The following is a 19,037-nucleotide window of genomic DNA, read 5'->3' as shown; positions in this document are numbered from 1 at the left end:
AGGAAAAACCCTGATGGGACCCCAAGGGATGAATGTGTATCTTCATGTCCATACATGTAAAACCCAGAGAATAAAATAGCGGATTTATTTCATGTCGTATACAATAACGCAGATAAACAAGTACATTGGATCCAACAGGAATGCAAGAACAATAATACATGTATAATGTGTTTGAACTTATGGGTTTGTTGTGAGCAGTTATTTAGCATTAATGCTTTACAGGCCTAGTTTCTCACTTACAGAATTAACCCGTTGCAGTGCACGCAGTTCAGAATTTCTGCAGAAAAAACTTGAGTCATTGCTACTCAAAGAAGTGAAATGTTTGCAACTAAGAAATAATAAGTCCATTTGACATGACTCAACTTTTAGATAAGTTCCATTAATGTATCCCAGTATTGCGAATTACTTAATTGCCCAATGGTAATTTAATATCTGTGCAATATACGTATGATACCATCTCTGTTGTTACTGTGTATCATCCAATCATGATAAGGAAAAACTCTCCTTGAATATGGAGATAATAAAAAACATATCAGTAAAGGCAACAGGCGATTTCCACAGGAAAGTCCCTTCATACCTTGTCTGTGAAGTATGTTCACTCCCCTGGAAGTTTTCACCATTTATTTTATTACATCATGGTTGATTTAATGTCTTTTTTGGAAAGACTTTCAAATCAAATATACCAGAAATTATTAATTGAAGGGAATAAATACTTATGTAAAGTATCTTACATAAATCGTCACTGGTTCTAACCAGGGAATATCTGTATACACTATACAAGATAAGATATATTTAGTCACTAGGAAATGTTCTTGTGCTACTGACTTATTCTTTTGTTTTATACATTTTAGTCAATAAGACAAATCAGCCATATTACAGTTTTGTAATGGAAAAAAATATTAGAACCTCTGGGGGAGTAACTTATAGGCAATGTATTCAATATCGTGTTCTACTGTAGCTACTTGAAAATGGCTAATTAGCACTGTAAGCATCTGTTATTGGACACATTCATTTAGTGAGTTCACTGCCACTTTTCTTTCTTTCTCTTCATCTTTATTTAGATTGCAGCGGTGGTTTTACTGATGTCTTAAACTGCAGCTTGCTTTTGTTCGAACACACTGTTTTATTGCTGTAGTGTAAAGCACATTGTGTTTGAGCATGTTCACAGAATACTGTGTAGTTTCTGCAAGAATGTTAACCGACCACAGACAAAATTTAACTTGCTGTAAAACCAAAGTAACCTGGTGGAACTACTTGATAAATAAGTTCCTTCTGTTTGGCCTGTCTCTGCTTTACATGTCAAAGTCCAAATGGTTTAACACAGAGGACCTTTCGTGTGTGCATGTGTGCTTAATATCTTTTTGTGCATGTGTCCAGCTCTGTGTAATCAGCCTGTTTTGGTGGTGTGTAGACTATTGTTGTATGGCAGAGCAAAGCTGGTGCATGTCATTCACATGATCAGCCTAGAACTACAGAAAAAGAGAAAGCAGGAAGGGGGTGGTGCAGTGATGGAGAAGAATGGAAAATGTCAAAATTGATCACGTGAAGAGGAGACAAATAGACAAGAAAGGAAACAATGGAGAGGTTTCATAAAAGGAAAATACAGAAAGCCAGAGGTAAAAGTTAAACATGAAGCCAAATTCTAAGTTGATGAAGAAGAGATGTGTGTGGTGAACTGGAAAAGTAAGAAAGAAACTGTGTTAGTAGTGGAGTGGAAGTTGTAATGAACACTGACTCCAGGAAGAGATAAACAGTAAATGTAATGCGAGTTGTCAAGACGATCAGCTGGGGGGGAAGCAAAATGAAGTAACACAGGAGAAGAGTTTGGAAAAGAGCCAGACAGACTCGCACATCTTGTGACCAGCTGTGAGGTGTTCACTTGAATACCATTAACATTTTGTGTGTGTGTGATGTGTGTATGTACAGTTAGAGAGACACTTTGTGTGAGATGTCTAAAGCTTACACTAAGATTTTCTTTGCAAGAAGAGTTGTTGTTAACAAAATAGACACAATGGTTATAAGAACTGCAGGAAAGTCAGGGATTGTTAGTACACATGCTAATTGTCAACACTGTACTTTTGTTGCCAAGCTGTTACCATTATCTGCTAATTACTAGCAAACAAATGAAATGAAATCATGAGAACAAAAACTGAAAAAAAGATGCAGAATGACATCATTAGTGAGAGAAAATGGAGCAGAAGGTGAACTTTTGATTAACAACTTTACACCATAGCAACATACACAGAAGACACATGTCAGGCCACAGCTCATACTGTGCTCAGCACTGGAGTGAAGATAATTAGGTTGAGAGGGCTTCACTTAGCCACAATAGAAACATAGTTTATTAGAACAAAGGAGAGATTTGAAGGACAAACACTACGTTAGAGTAAATAATGAACTGTAAGTCATCTGCCATCTTACTCCCTAGAAAAAAAAAGCCCTTTTAAAAAATGATGGGACGATATTTTGATACCTGGGACAATAAAGAAATTATCTCACTGTGCTTGGATTTAGTTGTTGAAGGTTAACTAGAGCATGAAGATATTAATAGTTGTGTTCTGAATTTACCTTGTATGTATTTTTAAAGACAACACTGACATTAGCGAAAAAGAAAATAAACTTCTCTCTGTGTCTGAGTGAGGGCAGAGCTCTGGCAAGTGTCTCAGTCTGCAGCACAGAGGGAGCAGACGGCTCAGGTAGAGTCAAAGTTACTCCTTAACGCGACCGGACAACGTCGTTGCTCGTTCGTGTACCGGCACAAAAACCCTCCGCAAATGAACGATTTCAGAGGAAATCATCAAAACACTTATTAAACCATCACGAACGCGCAGAAAAACGATCATTTCACATTTGATCACAATGTTCACGTGTATTGGTTAATAGCTAACTCCTCACACACTTTAGCTTTACATCCACCGAAAGCTGGAAGTTGGAAAAAGCTGGACGTGCTGCATTCAGTCCACTAACTATCCAACCTAACCTGAGACAGTCACAGTCCCAAACCAGACAGGACCTTGTAGCTGTCAGCAGAGTCTCCCCATCAGCAGCAGACAGAGGAGGGCAAGTATCAGTGATAGTGACGGATTTCTAATTATACCAGCTGATCACTACTCAAGTGGACATATAAACGTTAAACTGTTAAAATGGCAAATCGGATTTTGGAACTCATGCATGTTGTCTCTTGGAAAACACGGTATTAAAATTTCACTTAGTTTTGGGTTCTACTGATGGACTTAAACAGACTTTCCAGTTGAGAAGAGTTGCATCCACTAACCGCATTTCCAGAAATAATGGGATGCTGCCTAAACTGTGTAGAAAAAGACAATTATATGCCTTCAATTCAGTTACATTTCTCACTTTCAACATTTAATATAATGTCTCTTTGCTAGCTATCAAATGATTTGCAAATTGTTGAATCTTAATGTACAGTATTTCAACTTCTGGAAATTGGGTTTGAACTTGGATACTATCTGAGAGGTGCACTTGTGGAAAACTCAGACTTCTGCTCCACAATCTGTCATTTTTTCCCCCTCTTCTCTTTCAAACAAGGCTATGAAAGCTTTGTGTCTCTGGCTCTGTCCACAATGCTAACACATGTCCACTAACATCATCAAGAAAGAACACCTGGAATAAAACTTGAATATAGCTTTGTGCTGGTTTTTCCTGCTTCATCTGCCCCCTTCTCTTTTTTCCTCCCTCCCTCCATCCTTCTCTCTCTCCTGACCTGATGTCTTTCCCTCCTGTGTGCACGATGGCTGCTACCTCTCCTGCCTTCTTTCCTTTCGTCGCCCCCTTTCCCTTCTGTGCCGTCTTGTCTTTGACCTTGGTCTGTCCGTTGCCGTGCTTTGCGTTTAGCTTTTGAAAGTACCCTGTGCACACCCAGGCCTCAGGAGTACAGCAGAACTTCCTCCACACCAGTATCTCCCTCCGCACCCACCTACCCAGCTCCTGGGACACAGTCACCCTCTTCCACCACACCCCCAACCCCTCCCCTCAGGCACTCGGCCTCCCGATTCGCCACTTCCCTTGGTTCTGCCTTCCACCCCGTTCTGCCTCACTACGCCACAGTCCCGAGGCGACAGCAAGGTTTTTCCCAAGCCCCACTGGCTGTTCCTGCTCCTGCTCCTGTCCCAGCCCCTGTCCCTCCTCCTCCATCTAAGTCTGTGGTGTGGTCAGCTTGTAACTTCACCCCATTGCCACCATCACCCCCTGTCATGATAAGTAGTCCGCCAGGGAAGGCCACAGGTCCACGGCCGCTCATCCCCATTGCGGCACCTTCCCCTCTTACCCAGAAACCTCCCTCCCCATCAGCCAATGGCCCACCCATGTTCCCTGCACCTTCTCCTCTCACCATCCAACACAGCCATACCCCTGTTGGCATTCCCTGCCCGACCCCACCACTACCTCCTACGCCGCCCCCTCTCCCTTACCCTGTAGCTCCTCCTCCGTCTTCCTCCTCCACCTTGTCTCCCCCTTCCTCATCCCAGGGTCCTGGTGTGCCCTCTCCCTCCACAGCGCCCCTTGCTGCTGCAGCCAGCACTGCCACCTCTGCCTCTCACGAGCACTTCTGCCTCCCCATTGGCCTCGGCCTGTCAGGGCCAGAGGACCTGGACACAGCCACAGGCCCAGAGCCCCACCCACCTCAGGGGGGCTCCTCTTCTCACCCCCAGGGTAAGCCCTCCAGTCCGGATTCATCTCTCTCTCTCTCTCTCGCTCTCGCTCTCTCTTTCTTTCTCTTGTTCTCACTGGCTCACACACTAACAGGAGGACTACTGAACATTGTTGGATCTTTTATCTTGCTACTGAACTGAGTCCCATAAACCAGGCAGATTTCTATGGAGTGTTTCCCTTGTTTTGGGGAATGTGTCATTCCTGGCTGTCATAACCCGACTCCAGATTTATTTTAGGTGACTTTTCCTCACCAATTCTGGCTGCAGTTTTTCACAAAAAACTGTTGCGTTGATGACTATTTGGGGATCTCATGGTGTAGTAGTCACTGTTGTGCAGGCCTGTCTAACTTTTTTGTAAACTGTGTATGTCCCAGTGCTTGCTGCTTAAAGGTCCGGCTGGCTGTCTGTTCATTGGATGTGGTTGTTCAGCATGGCATGTTCATCTCTTTGATACAAGTCTGTTGTTAAGTGGATTGCGTTTACAGACTAAAGTCTGTATAGAACCATTGCACTTTAAGTTTGTGGTTGATATTTTCTGTCATCATTTCATTTCTCAACTAAAGTTTGGTTTTATTTTTTTCACTCCTGTGCTGATCTTATCATTTGTCATTTGATTGACCCTTATTTGACTCTTCACTCTCTGCCCTCTGAACACTCTGCAACTGTATCTGCAAACAGCAGGATACTCGGTGTATGGTGTGTTAGCAGTGGATCCTTGTTGTAAATGAATTATTCTGCAATAATATGTACAAATAAAATCTACCTAAATATAATATCCATTTGCTTCGATCTCATAAAAGGTTAAATACACCCGAAATTTCCTTTACTTTTAACAAAAGGAAGATGTCATTAACCTACTTCATTCAATCACTTTTTATCATGGCTACTGACGATTTTCAGTGCACTTCCTTCCACACCCACCAGTTTATTAGTTGTAAATAAATGAATATGGAAGCTCAGTTTTTCACAATGGCAGTTTTTGTGACATAAATATTTATTTAAAAACATTAGTTTTGCATTTATATGCACTGCTGCACTGACCTTTGTCCCTGAGCATTCCTCTAATTAGCTGGAAGAGATGTTCTAACAGCCTTTGAGCTGTCCTGTCACCACTGTCACTGCTAGTTTAATATTGATCACAGCTCAGCAATTTAATCACACGCAGACAAATGTTATTTGCTTAAATACAATTTAATTTGTCTTGTGTAACTATGTGTTGTGAGTGCGTCATTATTGTTTGTGTGCGTGTGTGTGTGTGTGTGTGTGACACTACACCAAAAAGTGTGTGTTTTTTTTCAGTTGTTTTGTTTCAGCTCTGTTTAATGGGCAATAATATTTTTTATATATTTTTTTAAATATATTTTTTAACTGTTTACGATCATTTTTACATGTTTCCCAGCCTTACTGCACTTCTAACCTCAGTCCCAATCACTACCTCTCATTCAACCTGCATGTTGATAATAAGATTGCTCTGATATGAAGTGCATGCCGTCATACCTAATATATGTGTAACCCATCATTTTAAAAAGAGTATTCACTATTACTGCTCTGCAGATATAATGACAATGTTGTAACCTGTTGACGCAACCTGACAAACAGGTTTGTCCAATTATTTAGTACATTTGCAAAATAATTACAATTTGACATTTGAGATTAATCTATCGGATAATAAAACATTTTTTTCGAAAATGTAAATTCAGTCTATGCTGAGGTGAAACCTCTGTGAGCTAGTTTTGTTTTGTGTCATTCCAATTTTAGTGTAGAAACATTCAGATAAAAAAATAAATAAAATAGGCTGAAGTCAACAGGTTGATGCTCTGTGACAGTGATTTGAAATATGACTTTCCTGTGTCTCTTCCGTTCCCCCTTTCTGTGTCCTCTCCCCTACCCCCAGCAGATGTGGTGCATAGCCCGGGGTTGACCACCCCCACTCCTCCCCCGCCTCCTCCCTTGCCACCCGGCTCCACTGTGACTTCTGCGCCTGCCACTCTCACCACCCCGGCTAGCCACCCACCCCCACCCCCTCCTCCCCCACTCCCCGCTACACTGACTCCAGGCGGGACTCCCCCTCCTCCTCCAGGCCCACCTCCTCCTCCTGGAGCCCCACTGCCTCCACCAGCACCTCCTCTTCCTGCCGGACTGTTCTCTCCTACAGAGGACCGTCCCCTCTCAGGCCTGGCTGCTGCCCTCGCCGGAGCCAAGCTGCGTAAAGTGCCAAGGGTAAGTGTGCTTGTCTGTATTCACAATAAAGTGAATGCCCAAAAACGTAGTATTAAAAGATGGGGTACTAACTTTTGCACATGACTATAAAGCCCCTTTCAGACATGCACTGTAATTCAGACATTTTCCACACTTTCTCTGGACTAAGTCTGTTGGCCCTGACACTACCCGGATTTTACCCAGCCAGCTCCCTAGTGCAAAGTCACGATTTTCTCTAAACGAGCTCATTTGAGGTAATACTCCGAAGGATTCACCGAGCGTGAGTGATCGTGTTGATGACGTCCATCTCCTGCGACTGCCGCGGAACTGGGCAAATGCAAACAGCCGAAGATAAAGAAATCATCATTCATACGCACACAACAACAACGTCGAACTGGATGGACAATGAAATTCATGAGTTTCTGTCAGTAAGGGCTGAGCTGGAACTCGTCAAACAAATACAAGGAACAACACGAGATTCTGTGGTGTACGACCACATTACAAAACAAAACGCTGTCACTTCTGCAGCTTTGTTTTTGCATCATGTTCACCCCCCTGCTCGAATTACCAAAGCACCGCCCCTTGACCGTTACACGGAGTATTTCTTCACAAGTGAGAACGCATCTTACACTGACTATTTATGGTTACATGTCTGAAAGGGAAACTCCAGACAATGTCAGGACCTGATCCTCCTGACATTCTCTAGAGTTCATGTCTGAAGCAGGCTTAAAAGTGCACACCGATCAGGCACGTTAAGTAAACCTGTGCAATTTAATGCAAATGCTACTTTTACAAGTTTTTTTAATTTCCCTGTTTTTCGGTTAAAACTGTCAGAAAGGTGAAAATTCTACTATGTGTTTATTATTGAGTTCAAAGTGGGTACTGAAACAAAACATTAGAACCACTTCATCTTAAAATGCACATCAATACTACTGGATTGCATTAAATTGCACGTGTTCATTTTGTTATGCCTACTCGGTGTATATCCCATATTTCACTTTCCCATTTTTCAATACTACACTAATATAGTAAAAAAAAAAATACTAAAATCAAAGGTAACCATAAGCACACACAATTACATTTTCTACTAGTCATTGTGTATTTTCAGGGAAACACTGACTTGCCAGAAATGCTGTTAACACACATCCGCCGTCACAGGAACATTCTCACCCACTCACACTTATATTCACACACACAAACATAAATTAGTATTTCACTAAAGATGTTGCTTGTGTCTATTCAGAGTGACGATGCAGGGGCAGCTCTGGCAGCGGCCTTGTCAGGGGCTGGAGGTGCCAAGTCGGAAGCCAGAGGCAATGGTCCTCTGCCTGGAGGAGGAGGGCTTATGGAGGAGATGAGTGCCCTATTAGCCAGGAGGTAATGTGATGACATTACTGTTAAATATAGATTGTCTCATCCTCGGAACTTGAGGCATATTGATTTTAGAACTTGCTCTGTATAATACAGAACAGTGAGACATGACATAACAAACTATAAATATGCCTGTAGAGCCATTTATATCATACTGTATAACATTTAGCTAAGTACATTGTTGGTCACAGTACACTCTCCCAGCAAGTTTCTGTTTAACAGTCAACAATGGTTTGTAATAATAACACCATAAAGGCTCATTATTACTTCAATATTAAACCTGTGCTTTGTATCTTACAGAAGAAGAATTGCAGAGAAGGGCTCATCACCTGAACCTGACCAGAAATCAGTAAGTACCATAAGTCATCTTTTTTTTTTTTTTTTTTCGTTCAAGCAAACAGCTTATTGGATTTACACTTGATGCACTGCATCACTGCATACAAGCCCAAAATTAGTCCTTTAAATGAATGTTGCTACAAATTGAAAATCTTTAATCAGCACCTTTATATACAATCTATGCATAGCTTGTTTGCTGTCTACATTCATCAGTCTTTATGTATGTTCGCATTTATTTGCAGTGTCTAAGTAAACTACAGAGAAGAGACAATTTAACTCGTCCTCCCAATTATCTATTGCTAGTCTTTATTCAATTCCTATTGTTCCTCTGAAGGAACTCCCTCTTATTATTATTATTATTATTATTATTATTACTATCAAATTTGTGAACCATGTGGCGCAGATGACCCTTGTGTACAGTGTCACTTTTCATTTCCCTGTTTGACCAACAGGAGGATGGCGAGATAAACACAGCTTCTAAAATGTCAGCCTGTAGCACACCAGGTAAGTGTCCTTGCATCACACAAATATAAAGTTTTACCGTTAAAATTTGCTTTTTTATTTATTTTTTTGGTCATGATAATTACTGGATAAATAAAACCTGCTTCCCTGTATAGGTGAACTTATTGTCACATAGTAAGAAGAGTATGGTGCTCATATTTCTTGTATTGTCTTCTCCAGACATGCCCAGGAAGCCATGGGAAAGAACAAACACCATGAATGGTAGCAAATCTCCAGTTATTGGAAGGTACAGTATTTCCCCAGCTCTTTGCCAATGATCTATAATGATTTAGAAGATAGATTTTCAAGTGATAAAGTGACAAAGAGGGACCAACGAACATACTGAAGCATTGGCATCAGCTAGCTTTAGCATGGTGCATTGCTGGGGCCGTTCAGTGCTGGCTAACATCACTAAAGCTTATGTTGCCTTCATGTGCACGTTGGATTTACATCACACACCGAGCTCAGTGCTGAGGTGTCTGTGTGCAAAGCGAGCGGAGCAGAAGAACAGGGGAATGTTACACTTAGCTAAGCAGTTATCTAGGCCACACATTTTGTCCACCACTTTGATTGTGTAAACCCTTAACAGAAGATCTAGGACGGTCTGCAAAATATAAATGAAAAGAAAATGCTTACAGAATCATTTGTAGGGGACCTGTTGGCTCAATGGGTAGAGTGTTAGGGAGGGATTAGGTTCGAATCCCACCCCACAAGTTGTGGCCCCACCCAGCCATCAAGGGACAACCTTGGTGCCGGTCCTGAGTCTGGACAAAAGGGGAGCTGTGGCAGCAAGGACAGGAACAGTTTACAGAGTCATGATATTGTAATACATGCAGAAAGGAGTTTGACATTGTACTGTTGAAAAAACATAACCTTTCCTGATGGACGAAAGAAAATGAAAGAAAATGTTGTAATTTGTGCAAGTTATACATGCCATGTACACTAGTGCATCCCCACTCTTTTTATTTATTTATTAATACGTTATTTTACCATAGATATTTAAATCTCTAAATCCCTTCCACATTTACCTGCCAGAATGATGTTGAACACAATCATCACGTTGACCATAATTTCTTTTTTGACAATGATGATCCTCACCTCATCTGAACTTCTTAAAAGCCTGAGTTTATATAATAAATAATTACACTAACCTGTTGTCAGTTAACCTTAATAGTTGAGATATTCCATCAGGTCTTTGTCATTTTTAGCATTACACAGTTTTAGCCTTTTGTTAGCCCTTTGCAGTGTTTTTTAAAATTTGTTCTTGGCATCAAATTTAAAATGAGCAAATAAAAGAAAATTTCTTAGTTTCAACATTTGATTTGTTGTCTTTGTAAAATTTATGAACACTAATAGATTTTAAATAATTAGCAAATTTTTGCATTCTCTTTTTTTTTTTAATTTATTTATTAACGGGCTTTGTATGTAGGTTGTATAGTACATATGCTAATGTTTTTTCCCTAGTTTTAAAGCCCACTTTGGGCATTCCGCTGCATTCCGCTTTTTTTTACATATAGCCTGCAGTACATCTAAAAGGCTTTGCCTGTATCACTAAATCAATACACCAGGAACATGGTCATTATGAACAGATACAGTTCTGAGCCAAAGCTATGACATCGGACTGGAGACGTATAATAGTTACATAAAATCCTAAGCTGTAATTTGTAAAGTCAGTGTCTCTGCTGCTCACACAGACGAGAGTCTCCGTGGAGAATTCCCATGGGAGCAGATTCTTCCAACAGGTAGAGAGAAAAGGCCCTGGAGAGTTTGAGAAATCCATTTCTTTAAAACAATGTCCTTTTTTTTTCCCCCTGTTGAGTTTTGCTGTGATTAATGTGCTTTTCTTTTAAGAGATGCTTGCTGAAGCATTTGGAATGAAATCTGTGTTGTCTTTTTGTGTTCTTTTCCACATTTACCAGCCTGCAGGGGACGGCTCTGGTCATCTGTTGTTTAAAAAGTGCCATGTGGTACAATATGTCGTGTGGAGTTTCCTAAAACAGTCAATGTCTGGATTTCTAATGTAATCTAGTCATTGTTTCTGCATGCTGCTCAGTCTGCTGCCCTCAATACCTTTATATATTTATTTTCTTCCAAACGGGGAAATCCATATGTGGGCATCACATATCATACACACAAACATAAAATTGAGTGTCCGCCCAGTGCAGAACAGACTTGGCAAAGTATTATCATTACAGAGCCAGAGCAGATCCAGCAGAGTCTCCCAGATAAGGAGTGCGTGTGTGTGTTTTCTTGTGTGCCCGTGCATGCAATCATGCACAGGAGAGGAGAACAGATGGCTGTGTTCGATTTCAGCTTATATAAAGAGAGTGTAATTTTTGCCCCATGGAGTATTAGGTCTGAGCATTATATTTGTATGTAGATGTGTAATGAGGCGGAGAAAAAAAAGTTATTCCTTTAGCATGAAGCCACATTCCAATGGAGTGAGTAGCATTTATGGCAAAGGCCAAACTTACCGTATCAATTTATCTTACTATAGATGAAAATCAACTCCGAGCATTCATATTCACATCAGAGAGAACAAATACTAGAACACACATTTTCCTTGTTTAAAAATGATAAAGGTAAAGGACATTGTTAAAAAAAAGGGTCGTTGGACATAGTGTGCAGCTGTGTGTCTACTTGAATCCGTTTCTCATCCAACTTTAAACCAGAAACTTACAAAAGAAGTAAAGGACCAAAAACATAATTCATTTCCAGTTTGCAGCTACTAAATTACCTCATGCCAAGCTTACTTACTTGTCTTTTACTTCTTTTTCTTGTTACACCTTTCTTGAAAATGATTGGCTGCCTGGTGAACATTTGCCGCTCATGATTTTCAGATACGAGTAAAGGGCTTTGTGTGTAACTGGATTTTTCTTTTAAATAATTGCTAGGATCCTCCTGGCTTTTCTTCGGGCATAGAAGGACATTTAGCTGTTAATAGCTGATAATAATCAAGATAAACACTGTGACAGAAATATTTTAAATGGCATTACAACATGGACATTGACAGCACCATAAGATCACCAGAAAACTGCAGATATCAGGTTTACACAGGCTACTGTTAACTGTGCGTTTTTGCTTTTGTGTGTATTTACATGCATGCCTATCCTAAGTGTCCCCCACCTCAAATGTGTGAGCATGCTTCAAGCAGGATTTGGTTACTAACTGCAATGGGAGACAATGCGTTGGCTTAACAGGAAGGACATCTGACTCACGGCAACAGAAAAGTGTTTGAAATGGGAGAATCAAGTCAAATTTCACCGTCAGAATTTAGGTCGTATCCAACTGCATTTAGTTGACACACATGAAGATAATGCTACAACTGGTTTTGCTCTTCAGTGATCCAGCATCTCCCACCTCACTCCCTGGTTTGTTGGATTTCTGTGCACTAAGTTTAATAATATTCCTTGTCTTATCTTACAGACCTAAATCAACTCCTACACCTACTGCATCCTTAAGTGCCAACGGTGTGCCAACAGAAACTGTTGACTATGACAGATTGAAACAGGTATGACGCTTGGAACCATGTTGCAAACATTTTCAATTTATTTCTTGATGTCATCACGGTACATTACAGGGTACGTGGTAGGCTGATGTTGGTACATGTCTTTTCCAGTACGTACGGCAAAATGTCTGTTTTGTAGATTGAGGAGTCGGTCTAGTAACAATTGGTTGGTTTGTTGTGGTTTTATTGTTTTTAACCCATTATGCTTCTATTACATGTTCATCTCAGTACTTACCGATGGCACCTTCATGTATTTACTAAAACTCTGTCCACATTTCAAATGTGACGTAGAATGCAACTTCCGGGTTAATCTCCCTCAGATTGGTCCCACTCTGCAAGGATGTATAATTAGTTCTCCCTTAAATATACATCCCCTATACAAAATTACTTCCTTTTTCAGTGACACATCTTATTTTACGTAAACTGTTTTCCTGTCGCCTGTGTTATCTGCTTACATTGCAATGGACAACTAATGCTAACTATAGCCAGCTAATGTTTTATTATGAGGGACATGAGAAAAAATACATGAGAAATGTATTTTTTCATCCATTTCAGATATCAACCTAATCACCTGTAGCCAATTCCTTTTGTCATTGCAGGGAAATGATAAAATGATAAATGACAAGTGACTTAACAAGAAACAGGAAACTCAACACAGCTTTTTTTAACTGAGGAGAATAATCACCACAGTCGCTGGGTAATAACCAGCATCCTCACTTAACAAGCACATAGCTCATTATATCTTTCAAGACGTCTTTGTGAAGAGTCTTATTTTCTCCTGTGATTAAGCTATATTTTTCTGGGTTTAAATCTAGTAACATCTATGCGTACTTATGCCTTCCCATTATGAATTCATAATTTCATGTTACTAAATGAAATGTTCTGAATGTCGCAGCCCCGCTACAAGTAAAACAGTGTGGGTGTGTGCAGTGACCCGTCCTGTTATAAAGCAGCTCCTCCCTGTGACCTCTGTGAATGAGCTTGTTAGATAAGTACAGTGTCTCTCAGAGTCCTGCCTATCTGGCATTACAACTGGTCACAGCAGAGGGACTATGAAACATGTGCCACCAAACAAACTCACTGTTACATTACATACATGTTTCATATTCATTTTCTTACTTGAAAGCAAAAAAAACCCAAATAAATAAAGTCACCCTCAAGGCTCATAATGTTAATTTACTCATAGATTCTTTTCGTGATTAAGTCTTTAGGCCTTAATCTCCGGGGGATTCCCTGCACACAGATGAGCCACATTGTAGAGTACACAGATGAATCTCTAGCCCCTTTCCGACATGCGCTGGACTTTGTCTAGAGTGGGTGTATGTGTAAACGCAAATGCCCAAGTCTCTTGCCCCTGACATTACTCAGATTTTAACTAGCCAGCTCCCTAGTGCAAAGCCCAGATTATCTCCAACTGAGCTCATTAGAGGAGGTAATATTCCAGAGAATTCACCATTAGTGAGTGATCGTGTTGGCGACGTCCATTTCCTGCGATTGTTGCGAAAACTGTCAAATACAAACATGCGAAGGTAAAGAACTCATTCATATGAGCACAACAACGTGGAACTGGAAGGGCAGAGAAATTCATGACCTTGTGTCAGTAAAAACGTGAAAAACAACAATATGAGGAACAGCACAAGAGTCTGTGGTGTACAACCAGATTACAAAGCAAAAGTGCCCGAGAACCAACCCCTTGACCAATTACACGGACTATTTCTTCACAAGTGAGAAGGCATCTTACATGGACTATTTCCCGATGTTGGCTACATGTCTGAAAGGGAAACTCCAGACAATGTCAGGACCTGATCCTCCTGACTTTCTCTAGAGTTCATGTCTGAAACAGGCTTCTGCTATTTGGTGGTACCCCTCCACCTTGCAAAGCTAAATGAAAGGTGACTCTTAACATCTGTGTGACTGTCAAAGGGGAGTTGAAGCTAAAAATGAAAGCTGCCAGATGTCTGGTTTCTCTTTTCTCTAATGGCATTTGTATAAAAATGTAATGTTGAATGTCTTTGTTTCTTTTATTTTTTTTCTTTTTTTTTTAGGACATTATGGATGAGATGAGGAAGGAGTTGTCAAAGCTAAAAGAAGAGCTTATTGATGGTAATTTTCTCTGAAACATGTGCTCTATTCCCCACACAGTGTAGTTTTTCTACCGAAATCTTTCTTTCTTTTTAGATCTGAAATAACTGACTTCTCAGAAAAGTTTGATAAATGTAGTTTATGCTTTTAAGCCGCTACAAAGTGATTTTGCTCCACTCACACTGGCTGAGACCCCAGGCTACCAGCATTTGACAAAACGCAATACAGACCTAAAGGACCCTTTGGCGGAGGTTCCTTCTTTCATATGTGCCTCATTGAATCAGAAGTATGAACCGTTTTAACTGCTAAGTTAGCTCACAGAAATTACAAAAAACATTTTGTCTTGGTAGCAAGGTGTTTTTCTCTTACTACCCCATGTGGGTTTGAAAAGAATTTAGCATTGTTGTGTCTAATATTAGTCCAGTCTCTTTATTAAATGTCAGCCCATCAAAATCACCCATTTTGCCAGAAACACTGTCCTAGCTATTTTAAATAATAACACTACCAACTTTTGATTTGCATTTCAGTCAAAGTTGTCCAAAGAATAAAAATTGTAGCGAGGGGTGTTTCTAAATAAATCTTTTAACTTTTAAACTAAATAATATGATTAGAACTACATAGGCCATTGCTTCCTGAAAAAATAATTTAAATTACATTTCAAATTTTGAGAGCAGAACAAACAAAATTATATCCTGATGGTATTTCCCAAATCCTCCTGTAAATAAATCATCTGGTCTGCTGGTTGACAATGAGTATATAATATTTACACAATCTACACCTTCTATGTCCATTACCAGTGCCATTTATTACACATTTAATATCATCATCATGTTCATTTTTTCGTTTAAAATGTTGAGGCATGTTTTTACCATTGGGCAGCTTGTGAAGATCTATTTATTTATGTAGATGGTGAGAAAGAAATTCTGGAAATACCCAAGAAATGAGTTGGTTGTTGTCGAAGCGAACTATAAAAAACGTTGCCATTTATTAATTTATTATCAGCTGGTTATCTCTCATACTGAAGTGTAAAATATAAGAGGCATAAACTGGAGATACAGACTTGCAGTATTTGATTTAATCATAGTTATAATTAGCATGTGCAGTGGGGCGTGTATGTTACTGGTGTGCTAACCAGTCTGTGATGTTACATTTCTGAAAATTAACAATTATTCTTACAAATGCTTCACTCAAATATAACTTTAAATTGTTTTGGCTTCATTAATGCTACCAAATTGTCATTCTCATATAAATGCATGTGTTTTTCGACTGTGTCCTTAGCAATCCGAGCGGAGCTGGGAAAGTCTAGCACGGCATAGAAGTTCCAAACGTCTACATCCACGCGACCCGACAAGACAACCACATTGTGTCAGATGAAGACATGAAGACACAACAGCGGAATACAACAAAAAAAAAAAAAAAAAAACAAGTGGTGGAGATGATGATACTGACAAAAATCATAATACAGAGAGAAGACATTATTTGTTGACCTAATAGCAGTGGACAGGGTGGAGGCGGCTCGTGATAGCTGTGGTTGACAGGATCTATCTGCAAAGTCTCGTGTTTCCGCTCACCCACCCCCAGCCAAGGGCATCGCATCCTGCAGGACAGTGCACAATGTGGAAGAGAAGCAAAAGTCTTTATGCAAAGATGATCTCTCTCTCTCTCTCTCTCTCTCTCTCTCTCTCTCTCTCTCTCTCCCCCCTTCCTCTTTCTCCTATAATAACAAGAAATAACACACAAAAAAATACAATACTGAAGTATTTGACGATACTGTATTAACCATTGGCACATCCTTGAACAGCAGGGAGGAGGCTCAGAATCAGAACTCTTGTGATATACTATCAAATGGCACGTTTTATTCAGGGAGTGTGGAGACAGGAAGAGGGTGAGGATGGGGAAACTTTTTTTTGTCCCATAATGCCATAGGGGTAGTAGCGCATGTGTGTGTGGGTGAGAGTGTGAGTGTGTATGGGGGGACTGACAGTCTCTGGTGAGGTCCAGAACTGCAGGACACTGTAAAGCTCGTCTTCCTGAAATTACTATTTTAACCAGAATATATACAAAAGAGAGAAAAAAAATTATTTAGAAAAAAACAAACGTGTATCTATCAAACCATGTCTGTTTCAGTGTAGTTCAATGGCCATATCACGTAGCTCAATAATCCAGTCTGTAAAGCAGGACGCTTCCTCGTCTGTCTCATATTCAACAAGTGTCGTTTCCCTCCAGAAGTGAGCGCACTGTGCAGACATTTTCGTTGTCGTCCCTCTGTTCATATTGTCGTGCGGCAGTCAGAGGAGACACACAGGGTACCTGCCTGTCACAGGACAGCCATTTGTAGCTCTCTCTCAAACTTTATTCTGTCAACAAAAAGTGCTGATTCACCAATATCCTTTCTGTATGTTTCAGTTTGAAGACTCTCTCCCTCCCCTTTCTCTCTGTTGCAGTCCTTTCGATGCATGTCCAGTCGTTTCCTTTGCACAGTGAGGGTTACAAGTCTCTGCCACGAAACTGCATCCATTGTCACAAGGTTTATTATAAGCAATAAGTGTAGCATCTATTTTAAAGCTCACCTGCCCAAGATCTGCTGAACATATTACAGCATTTTGTCTTTGTCCTTTTTGGCCCTCCTGAACCCCCCCCCCCCCATTGGACAATGGTACTGTGTGATACATTGCCCCTTGTTTTAACTGTATTGGAGGCTAATTTGAAAGAATATTAGTGCATTAGAAAATTTTGTTTTCATGGAATTTTACGAATTGTTTTTTTTTTTTTTTTTTTTCCTAAAATCCAAGGATACTGTATCTTGAGCCACATTGGAGCTGAACTGTTTTTCTGCCTTTATTTTACTGTACTCTAAAATTCTGAAAGGTGCACAGGTCACCCAAAATGTATGAGAGGTGGAGTCCCTGTGAGGACATGAATGTGCCATTTTCTCTTTCACCAGTGCTTTATGATGTTTTTCTTTCATCTTTAGGTTTGTCACATCTTTGCCTTTTTTACCTGCTGTTGTCAAATTCTTAAACTGACAAACTGTACTTTTCTTTACCGTGTGTATGAGAGAAGTGTCACTTTATTCTTTAAACACTTTTGTTTCAGCCTTTCTTCCCGTGCTGAGTTTGTTGAGTACAATCAGACCTGAAAGGCACAATTTGGGAGCTGAGCCTGATGTCCAATAACTGTAGCTGTAGCTCCAGGCCTACATGCCAAGGTAACAGATACAGATCATGAGAAGGGACAGATTCACTAATTCAATTAGGCCTCTGAGTCTTTAACAGTCACTGCACAGCAGGACACACTTTCTGACCTCTGAGAGGATTCTAAGGTGACAGGATTTCATACGAAGTACATTAATTTATCAATACAAATTAATTTTTGTGGAGCCTCAGTACTTCTATTCTGTCACCATCTGTAACTTAAAAGTGTGCTCCAGCGATTCTGTATTGCACTTCCCTTAACATTGGGAGACATGCAATAGGCCAGGTAAAAACAAACACACCAAAAGGGCCAGAAAGTTCAGAGTATTAGTCCCTGGGTTGAGTTAAGCTTTAAGAAGGCTTGATCCTACAATCCCGATAATATGACTACAATATGCAACTTTGGGGCATCAAGCTAGCGCGAGCATGGGACTAAATTTATTCACTCCCACTTGCCCTCACTCTCCCTACTCTGCTCCACAGCTATTCAGGTATTAGTCTTATGAAATTATAATGAATAAAACCGCTAAACATCATTCAAGCAGAAACAACTGACCTTCTCTAATTGGTTAGAAGATTGAGCCCTGTGCAAAAAAAAAAAACGTGAAGCGCGCTGCTGGTACTGTTTCATATCTTGGTCACAGAAGCTTTTACGTCATCTCTCCACATTAGTTATTCCCCAAGTTTGTACTGGTTTCTGACAAAATATTAGTCACCAAACCTAATGCAGGCCAAGAAATCCCCAAAGAGCTCTTCTAAAGCCATAGAGAACATTACTTACTTGTTTTCAATGATTGTTTCAATGAGTTGTACAACTCCTATCAATTGAGGATCCCTTTGAGTTAACGTTAGATAATTGGCTTATAGGTTCCCAAAGATGTTTTTAAACCTGGAACCCTGGCAAAAGGTTTGTTAATCAGTGGATGTTGGGTCTCCTACAGTGCAGCTGTTCAAGGGCTTTGATTTTGTAGCTTTGCACATCAATAAAATAATTTCCCCCTATGATTTGCTTAGGTTTGGGTCACATTACTAAATACAATTAACGGTTTTTACATACAGATGGCATAAAGCTTTGGTTTGAGAAGAGTTGTTGCATCTCTTGTAGATTTCCGGTGTATTTCATCTTTTCATTCACCCAGTGGAAGCCTTGAGTCTCTTGATTACATCACATTAACT

General features: G+C 40.1%; 1 protein-coding gene across 12 annotated transcripts in view; it reads left to right on the top strand.

The window, feature by feature from the left end:
- enah (ENAH actin regulator) overlaps window positions 1-18,759 on the top strand; it is a 115,423-nt gene extending 96,664 nt beyond the window's left edge. For 6 of the 12 annotated variants that reach the window (XM_067481866.1, XM_067481864.1, XM_067481863.1 and 3 more), the window contains 10 exons: window positions 3,856-4,671; window positions 6,565-6,890; window positions 8,113-8,246; window positions 8,541-8,589; window positions 9,029-9,080; window positions 9,258-9,324; window positions 10,772-10,819; window positions 12,504-12,588; window positions 14,631-14,688; window positions 15,946-18,759. In XM_067481866.1, the coding sequence (XP_067337967.1) occupies window positions 3,856-4,671; window positions 6,565-6,890; window positions 8,113-8,246; window positions 8,541-8,589; window positions 9,029-9,080; window positions 9,258-9,324; window positions 10,772-10,819; window positions 12,504-12,588; window positions 14,631-14,688; window positions 15,946-15,983 (1,673 nt within the window). In that variant the 3' untranslated portion in view covers window positions 15,984-18,759. The remainder of the gene's footprint in view (window positions 1-3,855; window positions 4,672-6,564; window positions 6,891-8,112; window positions 8,247-8,540; window positions 8,590-9,028; window positions 9,081-9,257; window positions 9,325-10,771; window positions 10,820-12,503; window positions 12,589-14,630; window positions 14,689-15,945) is intronic. The other 6 variants (XM_067481872.1, XM_067481865.1, XM_067481874.1 and 3 more) reach the window with 6 other exon arrangements.
- The last annotated feature ends 278 nt before the right edge of the window (window positions 18,760-19,037 follow it).

This window comes from Channa argus, chromosome 17, assembly GCF_033026475.1.
Source record: "Channa argus isolate prfri chromosome 17, Channa argus male v1.0, whole genome shotgun sequence".
NCBI lineage: Eukaryota > Metazoa > Chordata > Actinopteri > Anabantiformes > Channidae > Channa > Channa argus.
The sequence above is the reverse complement of the archived record's forward strand: the minus strand, read 5'-3'. Positions and strand labels throughout refer to the sequence as shown.